The sequence below is a fragment of the Onychomys torridus genome, chromosome 2 (genome assembly GCF_903995425.1).
Source record: "Onychomys torridus chromosome 2, mOncTor1.1, whole genome shotgun sequence".
In the NCBI taxonomy this organism is placed as follows: Eukaryota; Metazoa; Chordata; class Mammalia; order Rodentia; family Cricetidae; genus Onychomys; species Onychomys torridus.
The window spans coordinates 125050873-125062653 of NC_050444.1; the positions used below are offsets into that span (position 1 = coordinate 125050873).

The 11781-nt window shown below is 46.8% G+C and overlaps 1 protein-coding gene across 1 annotated transcript; it reads right to left on the reverse strand.

Moving 5' to 3' along the window:
• Positions 1-2719: 2719 nt before the first annotated feature.
• On the reverse strand, positions 2720-10980 carry Gpx7 (glutathione peroxidase 7). Its single transcript, XM_036178907.1, has 3 exons — positions 10770-10980; positions 5017-5278; positions 2720-3321 (listed from the first exon to the last, which is right to left on the reverse strand). The coding sequence occupies exons 1-3, from the start codon at positions 10902-10904 to the stop codon at positions 3158-3160; spliced, it is 561 nt and encodes a 186-aa protein (XP_036034800.1). The 5' UTR covers positions 10905-10980; the 3' UTR covers positions 2720-3157.
• Between the last annotated feature and the right edge of the window lie 801 nt (positions 10981-11781).

An 11781-nucleotide genomic window follows, 5' to 3' on the forward strand; every position in this document is an offset into this window, starting at 1 on the left:
GAAGCTAGTAAAGTCTATAGGAATACATGTCTCATGAGAAGTTAGAGTTGTCAGTGGGACTCATAACTTTTGAGGAAATGTTTTTTAATCTTTGGTGACCATGTATATTCAATATGACCACATTGGGAAAAGGAATAAAGTCCAGTGACCCTTCCCTAAGTTCACATTCAAGGTCCTAATGCAAGATTTAGGTTTAAATAGAAATCAAGATGTAGGTGTAACTAAACAGTTCCAGTCAGGGGGTGGTCCCACCCATCACCCATCCATCATTGCCTGGGCGATCGTCTCTCCTGCAAGGTGGTCTGACAAGTGTCATACTAAGTGAAATCTCTTTCTGAGGGACAAACTCCCCTCTAGCTGAGGGTCCCCATCTTATCTTTCTACCAGCGTGAGACTGGGGGGACTTCCAATTTCTTGGAGTCCAAATTGTTTCAGTAGGTCTGGTAGGCAAAAGTCATGATGTCTTTCTTTAGAACATCTTCGCTCCCACTAGAATGGTTCAATTTGAGCACTAGGCCTTTGGAATCAAATCCATGCCCACACACCTTCCTTAGTGCAGACTGTCTCTGCTTTGAAAAGGGAAAAAACCGTGAGCAACAAAACTCAAACCATCGGAATAAACTTTGACCCCTCACACTTCGCTGGTGCCCAACCGTGAGGCTACCAAGACAAGGTCTGCTCCATTCCTTACGGCGACTCCGCACTACAGTGTAACAGCCTTCAACATATCACACCCCTAATACAAGCCTCCTCAAAAGACGAAAGGAAAATTTGTGTTATCCCTCTAACAGTCTACATTTTGAAAAAAGAAATTTAAAACTTGGTTTTTCAAAGCTACAGGCATTTTATATGGTATTCGGGAAGTTAGCCCTAGGGACTATGAGGTGGGGGTTTATAAATTCAAGGCCAGCTAGGGCTATGTAAGGAGATCATATTTCTAACTGGAACAAGATGAGGCCAGGGAAATGGCTCAGTTGATAAAATACATGAAGACTTGAGTTTGGTCCCCAGCATACACATAGGAAGTCAGGCATGAGTCATGGAAGACAGAGACAGGAGGATCCCCAGGGTCACTGGCCGGCCAGCCTGGCTGGATCAACAAGTCCCGGGTTCCTATAAGTGATTTTGTGTTCTGTAAGTGTTGCAGTGTCCACAAACTTGTGGATTAAGCAGTTCAACTTTCTCCTACCTCAGGGATGAGAAGAAAAGCCAACTTTGAATGATGGCTGCAGCTTGCTTACTAAATGTTCTTAAAGACAAGAGTGGTGGTACACCCCTTTAATCCCAATGCTTGGAAGGAAGGCAGGTGGATCTCTGTGAGTTTGAAGCCAGCTTGGTCTACATAGAAAATTCCAGGATAGTCAGGGCTACACAGACACACAGACACACTGTCTAAAAAAAAAAAAAAAAAAAAAATTCTGAAAGCTTGACAAGGAAATAAGGCCTGGTCCTCGTTTGGCCCCAGTTGGGTGGCCAGGGACCCTAGATGCCTTCCCTGAGAACATACCACCCAAAGGAGCTGCCATGGGAATCCTTACTGATCACCTGTAGTCTGCAAATTCATATCTGCATTGTTTACGTTTCTCCCGGCCATGATCTGGCTAATGCAATTCAAGGGAGAAAAGATTTCTCCTGGCTCATAGTTTCAGGGAATATCAGCCCACCATAACCAAGAAGGCATAGTGGTGGGATGGATTCCTGTGTGTGGGGTGGGGTGGCTGGGGTCATACTACCAGAGCAGTCTGGAAGAAGAGCCTGAGGTTCAGCCAGGAGTCCTGCCCCTGTGGCCATACATCTGCCCCGTATATAATAGGTTCCACAACCCACCCACCCTCAATCAAAATAGTGTCTCTATCTGAGAGCCAAGTGTTCAGGTACATACCCTGGGGGGGGGGGACAGCTCATATTTAAATTACAATACCCTTTACTTTTTTTTTTTTTAATTGTAGGGTATGTTTGGTCAGGAAATTTTTATGAGCATTATTGTTAGCTTGAAGGGAAAAAATTAAAAGGCCTGGAAGCATTTAATGTTTACTTTTATTTTATATTAATTTGTATTGTTTGAGGTTTTGCTTTGTTTGTTTGTTTGTTTTTTGAGACAGGGTTTCTCTGTGTAGCTTTGCACCTTTCCTGGAACTCACTCTGTAGACCAGGCTGGCCTCGAACTCACAGAGATCCTGCTGCCTCTGCCTCCCGAGTACTGGCGAGTGCCCAGCCTATTGTTTGAGTTTTTAAAAAAAATTATTTATTTAGGGGTTGGAGGTTTAGCTCAGTGGTAGAGCGCTTGCCTAGCAAGTGCAAGGCCCCGGGTTCGATCCTCAGCTCTGAAAAAAAAAAGATTTATTTCTTTTCATTTTGTGTGCATTGGTGCTTTGCCTGCATGTATGCCTGTGTGACGGATGGTGTCCAGTCTCTTGCAACTGCATTACAGACAGTGGTGAGCTGTTATGTGGGTGCTAAGAATTGAACCTGGGTCCTCTGGAAGAGCAACCATTGCTCCTAACTGCTGAGCCACCTCTCCAGCCCTTGTTTGGGTTTTTATTAGCATACTCTCTTTCTGTGCCTTTCTTTTTGCCTCTCTGAGCAAGCGTCTGAACTCCACTCTTCTCCTACTCCACTCCAAGAACTTGCATCTTTTGTAATTAGATAATAATACACACAGGAACAGAGAACAAAAACAACAAACACATTTGGCCTAGACTTCCATTGGCTAGAAATCTGTGTTGAGTTCAAGTTTTATTATCACAAGTAATGCTTTGTTTATAGGCAGAAAACATGTGCTGAACGCTTCCTCTTTGGCTAGCACTGCCCAGGCACGTTCACAGGTATTAGATGCTAATCCTCACAACCTTCTTGTGAGGTAAGACTTGGCTCCCCTTTACAGAAGCCTGGCTAGGAGATGATTGCTTCATACCCTTCTACAGGGCTTCTTGTAGCCTGGCCGTGTTTCCTTTGGCTGGCAGCCTGCTGGCCGATGATTGGCTGTTCAGAACTCTCATTGGCCAGGAGTTCCTATTCCTTGCTCTTGGATTCAAATCATCCAAGTCTTAAACTTTTTCCTCTATGTGAGTGAAGAGACAGAAGCCCAGGCTCTCTGCCTGTGAAGCACCACTTGAGTTTGCTGAGGGATGGGAGCGTTGGGGAAGCAGGAACCCGGTCATAACTCTTCCCGTCTCTGAAGGATGAGCTTTGCCACCAGTTCTGTGATCCGGGGTTTGATCTCCTGCATGGGCACTGTTGGATCCCAAGCCCCCACCACCTTTCCATCTGGGGCCACGAGGTACTTCCAGAAGTTCCAGGTAGGCTCCTTCCCAGAAGTCTCTAAAGAAAAAGGAAGCAGTAGAATGATGCACCTCTCTGTGCCCTGTCCGGGATCCCATTATTGGTGTAATTCTCACAGCCAGGCCCCACTCAGACTACTAAAATTAGAGCCACTGAGAAAAAGACCCAACTCCCAACACTTTTCCAAAGCTCTCCAGGAGATTCCAACGTGGGATCCCGATTGAGAGAGCCGACTTTAGGATTCTGGGATGTACACACAGAACACTGTCTGTCATCCTTTCCTAATCACCCCAAACGGCCACACCCTGTTCTCTAAGTCTGTTTTGTTTTGAGTCAGGATTCTGTGTAACCCAGGCTACTTTAGTCTTGCTATCTAGCCGAGGAAGTCCGGGAAGGCCTTATTCTTGCTTCTAACGCCCGAGTGCAGGCCTGCACAATTCCCTGCTTCCAACGAAATCTTAATGGCTTCTAGAGCTTAGACTGGCTGGATCAAAATCACTGTCAGGGAGCGGGGCCTGAAAAGAAATTCTTGGGCCCTGCTAGAGTAAGGTTTAGGCTTATACAATTATAAGATCTTTCCAGGTGCTTCCAAAGCAAGGCCCAGATTGATGTACAATTGCAGGAACTGGGAGAAAACTCACAAAACACATGGGCGGGGGGAGGATGACTTAACAAAAACACAAAGCTCACCGGATTCCAAAGTTCACAAGCTCTGCCACTGAGACTCGGGCATTTTGGGTGACTTTTCATTCTTTCTTTTGAATGAGTAGAGGCGTTTCGCTTGTATATATGTCTGTATACTGTATGTGTACAGTGTCTGAGGAGGCCAGAAGAGGGTATTGGGTTCCCTGGGACTGAAATTGCAGATGGCTGTGAGCTGCCATGTAGGCACTAGGAATCAAATCTGGACAAGCAGCCAATGCTCTTAACCTCTGAGCCATCTCTCTAATCCCAGAATCCCACTTTTTAACGAGCAGGCTCAGACCATCAAATGTTTGGCCCTTGGTGAACCAAGCCTGCCTCTTTCATAGATAGCCAGTCCCACAAAGAGATAACCTACGTCGTAAAACTTATTCCTCACAAAATAATCTGATACCTGCCTAACCTTCCAGAGAGACAGCCCCGTGTAGATGTCCCACCTGATAAGACCTAAACCATCAGAGTGCAGTTCCATCGAAACACTGCCTGACTGCTCACAGAGCCCCTCTCCCCACACACATGAAAGCACCCCCTTACACCATCTCTGCAGTTTCTCTACTGCCTTGTCTGTTGCAGCTAGACCACAGAGTACCTAACAAACTTTACTGCCTTTCTGTCCTTGGTGATTTCATTCACAGCCCACACATCATGCCTGTCACTGGTACTCTAGGCATGGCAATTAAGCTACTCTTTCAGAGAGAAGGTTTCTCTCTTAGTGACTTTTAGTCATCTGGTCACCCTTCTCCAGGCCTGTGGCATCTCATGCTGTGTCTTGTTTCTCTCTCCTCAGTCTACAAGCTCAGCTAAAGAATGCTGACAAAAGCATTATGACCCGGAGACAAGATTTCAGGGAAGTCCTGGGGTGAGACAGCAGGTGTAGAGAGACACGGGCAGGGTTCTTCCTCTGCTCATGCCTGCCTTCACTTTCCTCCAAGGGTCAGGAAGAGAAAGGTGACCCAGCCAGCCAGCAGCTTCTGCTGCCCAGGGAGTTACGGCCACAGCCAGGGAGGGAAGGGGAGAAGGGACAGGACTCACGGGTTAGGTATTTGAAGGCAGGGTGGGCACCAGAGCCGGTGACTGCGATCTTGCTGAACATGGGAAAAGAGACACTGTAGGTGTGGCGGGCAAAGTTCTCGATCTCCCTGTTGGTGTCTGGTTCCTGTTGGCCAAACTGGTTGCAAGGGAAGGCAAGCACATTAAAATGGTAGGGACCCAGGTCCCGCTGCAGCTGCTGCAGGGCTCTGTAGTTCTGGTCTGTGAAGCCACATTCGCTAGCTACGTTTACCACCAGGGAAACCTGCATGGCAAAAACAAACGAACAGAAGAAAGCTCAGAACCACATACAATCCGGCACAGAGGCATGCACTTGTATCTGCTCTTATATGTCCACATAGGTGATTCCATCTTACATGCAAGAATGCTACATACATATGTAAATATGTGTATAATGCTCTCACATAATACACCCACATATGAAATCAAGCATGTGGGGGCCTATACACATGTACACACATACATGAGTATCTGTGACTGTAGGCACACAATTCACCTAAATTAATATGCACATGTTCTATGACGCAAACCTACGTTAGCTACTTGTACATGAATCCACAATTGCATATAGCACATTCACAGAGAGGCATGCACAGAGAGAGCACATATCAGCAGGTGATGCTAGGGAGAAGAAAGGCACACTTGGGTTCAGTTTGGTTCGGTCAGCTGGGTACTTCCAGGAATTCAGGCGGGCTCCTTCCCAGAAGTCTCTAAAGAAAAAGGAAGCAGAAGAGTAGTGTGCCTCCCCTGGATGGGGCTGCCAGTACATGGGTACATAGACAGAATGACCCCCAGGACAATCCTTTTTATCTCCTCCCTTCCAGCAAACAAATACTTTGGTTGCTGAGCCCTAATTATATTAAAGGCTTTAGGCAATAAATACAAAGCTAGCTGATGGAACTGAGTTATAATGTAATTCGAATTTTGGCATCAATGCCATATTTCCAGCTTTTAGCTATGTATTACTGAAAGATTACAATCCTTTGCCTGGGCACTTTAGCCCTAGCTCCAAGACTGCTTTTGAGACAAGCTGGGATAATATCATCCGGCTACCCAAAGAAGACCATTTCCCAGGGTCAGTCTGGAACACTGGACACAAATTGCTGAAGCTAGATGGGATTCTCAAATTCAGTACTACTAAAATTACAGGTCTTCATTGTAGGGAGCTGTCCTGTATATTGTAGACTATTTGGCATCATCCTAGCCTGTACCCACTAGATGTCTAGGCTTGACCACTAAAACGTTTCCCAATGGGTTCTGTGGCACAGATTCCTAAATGATTTTCTTCTTCTTCTTCTTCTTCTTCTTCTTCTTCTTCTTCTTCTTCTTCTTCTTCTTCTTCTTCTTCTTCCTTCTTCTTCTTCTTCTTCTTCTTCTTCTTCTTCTTCTTCTTCTTCTTCTTCTTCTTCTTCCTTCTTCTTCTTCTTCTTCTTCTTCTTCTTCTTCTTCTTCTTCTTCTTCTTCTTCTTCATCTTCTTCTTCTACTTCTACTTCTTCTTTTTTGGTTGGTTCGTTGGTTTTTCAAGACAAGATTTCTCTGTGTAGCCCAGCTGTCTTGGAACTCACTCTGTAAACCATGCTGGCCTTGAATTCATAGAGATCTGCCTGCCTCTGCCTCCCGAGTGCTGGGATAAAAGGCATGTGCCATCCCCACCCCACTCTAAATGATCTTATAATAAAAAACCCAGAACCGGATATTGGAGTAAAGGCTGAAAGATCAGAAAGACAAAGGAACAAGCCACAGCCACTTCTCACCTCTGAGATTCCTCAGCCTGAAAAGGTTCAGTTCTTATCTCCTCATGCCTTATACACCTTTCTCTGCCCAGCCATCACTTCCTTCTTAGTGCTGGCATTAAAGATGTATATGCTTCTCAAATACTGGGATTAAAAGTGTGAGATCTAAGTGCTGGGATTAAAGGCATGTGACTCCCAAGTACTGGGATTAAAGGTGTGTGTGCTTCCCAGTACTGGGATTAAAGGTGTGTGCCACCACTGCCTGACTGTTTCTCTCCTAGACTGAATCAATTTCATCTAATCCAGGGTGGCTTTGAACTCACAGAGATCCAGATGGATCTCTGCCTCTCTAGTACTAGGATTAAAGGTGTGTGCCACCACTGTCTGGCTTCTATGTTTAATCTAGTGGTTTGTTCTGTCTCTGATATTCAGGCAAATTTTATTAGGGTATACAATATATGACCACACACATCTCTGTAATCCCAGCTCTAAGGAGCTGAGGCAGCAGAGTTGCAAATTGGAGGCCAACATAAACCACATAGTAAGACCATCTCTTAGCCAGAAATAAATAAATAAATAAATAAATAAATAAATAAATAAATAGGAAAAAAATAATGCTGCATGCCTTTAATCTCTGCACTTAGGAGACAGAGACAGAGGCAGGAGGGTCTCTAGGAGTTCAAGGCCAACCTGATCTAGATAGCAATTTCCAGGCTAGCTACTGCACAGTGAGACACTGTGTCTCAAAACAGAACAATACAACAAAACAAGCTGGAGAGACAGCACTTGGCTGCCACTCCTGACTATCTGAGTTTAATCCCAGGGCCCCACAAAGTATGAGGAAAGAAATGACTCCCCCAAGTTGTTCTCTGGCCTCCACCTGGGCACCCTGAAAGGCAAGCATACACAAACACACACACAGTGTAATAATAAAAAAAGGTTTTTGTTTTTGTTTTTGTTTTCCAAGACAGGGTTTCTCTGTGTAGCTGTGGAGCCTGTCCTGGAACTCACTCTGTAGACCAGGCTGGCCTCGAACTCACAGAAATCCGCCAGGCTCTGCCTCCCGAGTGCTGGCATTAAAGGGTGTGCCACCACCACCCAGCCTAAAAAAGGGTTTTTTTGTTTTGTTTTGTTTTTTTTGAGACAGGGTTTCTCTGTGTAGCCCTGGCTGTCCTAGAACTTGCTCTGTTTATAGACCAGGCTGGCCTCCAACTCACACAGATCTACCTGCCTCTAACTCCCGAGTGCTAAGATTAAAGGCGTGCGCCACCACCCAGCTAGCAAACAAATCTTTTTCCAAGTTTTGACCCAGCTGAGAGTCATTGAGCTAATCTGACCCATTGCACACTCTGCCTGGGATGGTAAGCAATCAGGACTCTAAATTTCCTTCTCCAGGTCCGGGTCTCCTACCTTCTTTCCCGCTGGACCTTACTGAATGCATTTTAAGATGCTTCTTTTAACCCTCATCATGCATGTCTCCCTAGTTTTCGTGAAGGGGGGCCTCTTGCTTCTTGCTTCTCACTCCACCCATGAAACCAAATAGCTTCTTCACATATGCGCACACACATGCACAGGAACAGATGTGTAGACAGAAGCAAGCAAATAAACCACACAACCCCCCTCTCTCTTTCTCTCACTCATACATTCCACCCAGGAAGTCAGCACATTCCCAAGTGATGACCTCAACATTCATGCTCGACCATGGACTAAATGACTGTCATCCTAGTTATCCTTATGACTGTCACTCGGTATCAGGCGTGGAGCAGGAGGCAGGGAAGGTTTTGTAATGAACAAATGAAGGTATGCCCCAAGCAGCAGGCCCAGCTTCGGCTAACCAGCCTCCCTGGACTGACTGCTCCTCAGTTTCTTTCTGAGTTTAGCAATTAAAGGCAGAGTCTCTAGAGGTGTACTGCCCGGGTTCAAATTCTAACTCTATCTCTTAAAAGAAACAAACAAAACAAACCAGGGGGTAGAGTGCTCCTACACTCTGTGGCATGCATGTATAGGGAGATCAGAGAGTAACTTCCAGGAAGTGGTTCTCTCCTTCTACCATCTAAGTCCTGGGAATTGAGCTCAGGCAGGTCCTCAGGCATGACACATCCGCTGAGCAATCCCACTGACCCTCTAACTCTACCTTTTTAAAATTTATTTTAATTTTTTGAGACGAGATCTCATTACCTAATGTAGCCTTGGTTGGCCTGGAACTTGCTATATTGACCAGGCTGGCTTTGAACTCACAGGTAATCTGCCTGCTTCTGCTACCCAAGTGCTGGGATTAAAAGTGTGCATCGCTATTCCAGGCTAAGTCTATACACTACTCCTTTTAGTAGTTGAAAACATCTTGTCTATTTTTTTAAAAATCTCTTATTGCTATTGGGCTTACCTGGTTCAGTTTTCAATGCCTCATTTATTGTCTTTTCTCCCTATAAGCTTGATTAAAACATAAACTTCTTCTGCTCATCGCTATTCATCTTTAGGGCTTGGGTTTCTAACTAGTATACAGTAGGTGCTGAGTAATAAACAATGACTCGGTGACTGGAGCTGCACAGGGTGTGTCTGGGGTCTCTGTCCAGCCAATAGTAGAGGGGAGGAATGGGCCCTGCTCTTTGCTACTCTTTGTCTGGAGTTTTGGATGAGGTCACTGATGAGACCTACAGTACACACAGCACTGTAAAGCTTACCAAGTATTCCACACTGACCTCTCCCTTTGAAACTCAGAGCATTGCGCAGAGCAGGGACCCCCAGCATCATTGAGAATGTCAAGGCAATAAAAAATAGTTTTGTCCCCAAAGATGGCCCTGTACCCAAGAAAAGCATGCTGATAGCCATTCTTTTGTGGTTCATCCAAATCTGGATGATGGATGGGCTCACAGGTCCATTTATGTCCAACGTCACACATCTTCACACCAGGATCTTCATCTCTAGAGGCAGAAGATTCTTTGAAAGACTTTTTAAAATATTAATTATTATTTTTTTCGAGCTAGGGTCTCACTATGTAGCCCTGGCTGTCCCTGCATGGACACTAAGTTGGCCTCGAACCCACAGGGGGCAGCTTGTCTCTTCCTTCCTAGTGCAGAGCTGGGATTAAAGGCCTGCAACACCAGACCCTGCTCTTGAGAGGATTCTTCATCACGAACAATGTTAGCACCTCTGAACTAAGTTCAGAGACCCTCTGGGCTCTCCTGGGTCCCATCAGCCTCATCTACCACCATTTAGCCTAGGGGTTTGTAGCCTTCAGGTTCCACTGTTGAAATCCCTGGTCCTCCCCACCCTTGTTAGAGTTTTGCTTGTTTCTGGACCTGACCAGCTCTCTTTGCTCAAGTTTTTTTTTTTTTTTTTTAATTTAAAAGCCCCAATCCTGATACACCTCCTTACTGTGATTCAGTCTAGCAAGGAGGAGCCTGTCCGCCTGGATGGCTAGCAATTCCATCACAACTGCCCTCTGAGGGGTGGGCCTTGAGAGGACCAAGGATGGGAAGGGTGTAGGTAGGGTTCTCTTCCAGCAGGGCTGCTTTTTACTGTTGTGTGGTCCTTTGCCCATGTCTTCATTCTCAGGGCCTTAACTGTGCATTCTAAGATTCAAGCAAGAGTCCATCTTAGATGGTCACTCCCTCCGCTGCACAGTTATTTGTCTCTTTGCGTTCTCATTGGACTCACTGTTCTAGGCGCAAAAGCCAGGCTGGAGGGGCAAAAGGCTAGGGTTACTTTTACTCTTAGGAGAGGCAAAGCCCGGGCGGAGGGCATTCACCTTCTGGGCGAGATCATGAGCCCCAGAGAGCACAGACAGCTCGTGTGGCTCCTGGGCTGTGCCACGTAGCCGCGGGCCTGAGTAGGCAAGGGCCTGGGGGCGCCAAATGGATGGATCGCGGGGCTGTGATCTCCAGGGTGGTGTCCGAGCTGTGACACACCCGAGGGGAACGACCCCCGAAGAGCCCTGGCCCCAGGTGCCCCCATCAAGCCCTGCCCCCGCCGAGCCAGGCCTGCAGGGGACCGTCACTCACCGAGCCGCGGTACTTCTCCAGCGACACCAGCTTGCCCCGGATGTTGACCACCTTGAAGTCGTAGAAATCCTGCTGGGATTGCACGCAGGCCGCGGCCCATAGGAGCAGCCACGCCGCCGCCACGGCTGCAACCATGGCTCGCTTCCGAGGTGGCGGCTTGGCGAGAGAAAAGACCGGGAGGGGAGACCCCGCGTTCGGGGCGGAAGGAGGCGGCCCACTGGGCAGGACGCGCCCCCTTCGCGGTCGCCACTGCAGGCATGGAGTCCTGCCTCTGGACCTCAGTTTCCCCAGCCGGTCAGCTCAAGATTCAAGGATCCTGTTTTCTTGAGTCTGAGACCAAAATTCGCTTCTATGAATTTGCTCACTCATGCTCAGGATGCAGCGACTTACTAGGTAGGGAAAGAGAGGAGAAAATCTGTGTGTGAGATGAGCTTCCAGATAGTGCTTGGCGTTTGGCGGATCTCTCTAACACTCTGAGCCTTAGTTTCTTCACGGGAATACACAGTATAGAAATGGGAGTACCGGACTGTAACAGAAAAATGATGGAAAACACTTTGATAGCTGAACGATGTATACAAACTTTAGGTTAACCAATGTAGTGTTTTACCCAATTGGAGAGGTCAGAGAAGGCAAAGGAGCCTGAGTCTACAGCGGTTTGGATTCTTGCAGTGCAGCAGGTTTGGGGATAATCTCTTGGTTCACCCAGCAGACTCCGATAGAGCAGACCTTTTACACTGTCGCCTGTCAATCACCGGAATAGTGTCTCCTGGCAGGAGGCGCAACCGGAGCCAAGAGGGCTCCATATCTGGAGCAGCTGACAGCTAAAGGCTTTTTGTGAACACTAACATGGCTAGCAGCTGGAATCTCAAGTCTTTAGTGACAGGAGATCTGGACAGCACACTAAGGTGTTTCCCAGGCTCAGGAAACCTCTATGACAACCATGAAGGGCTGAACATCTGGTGGTGACTAAGTATGAGCTAACATACATTTGGAAGACCTGTTCTGTGCCACG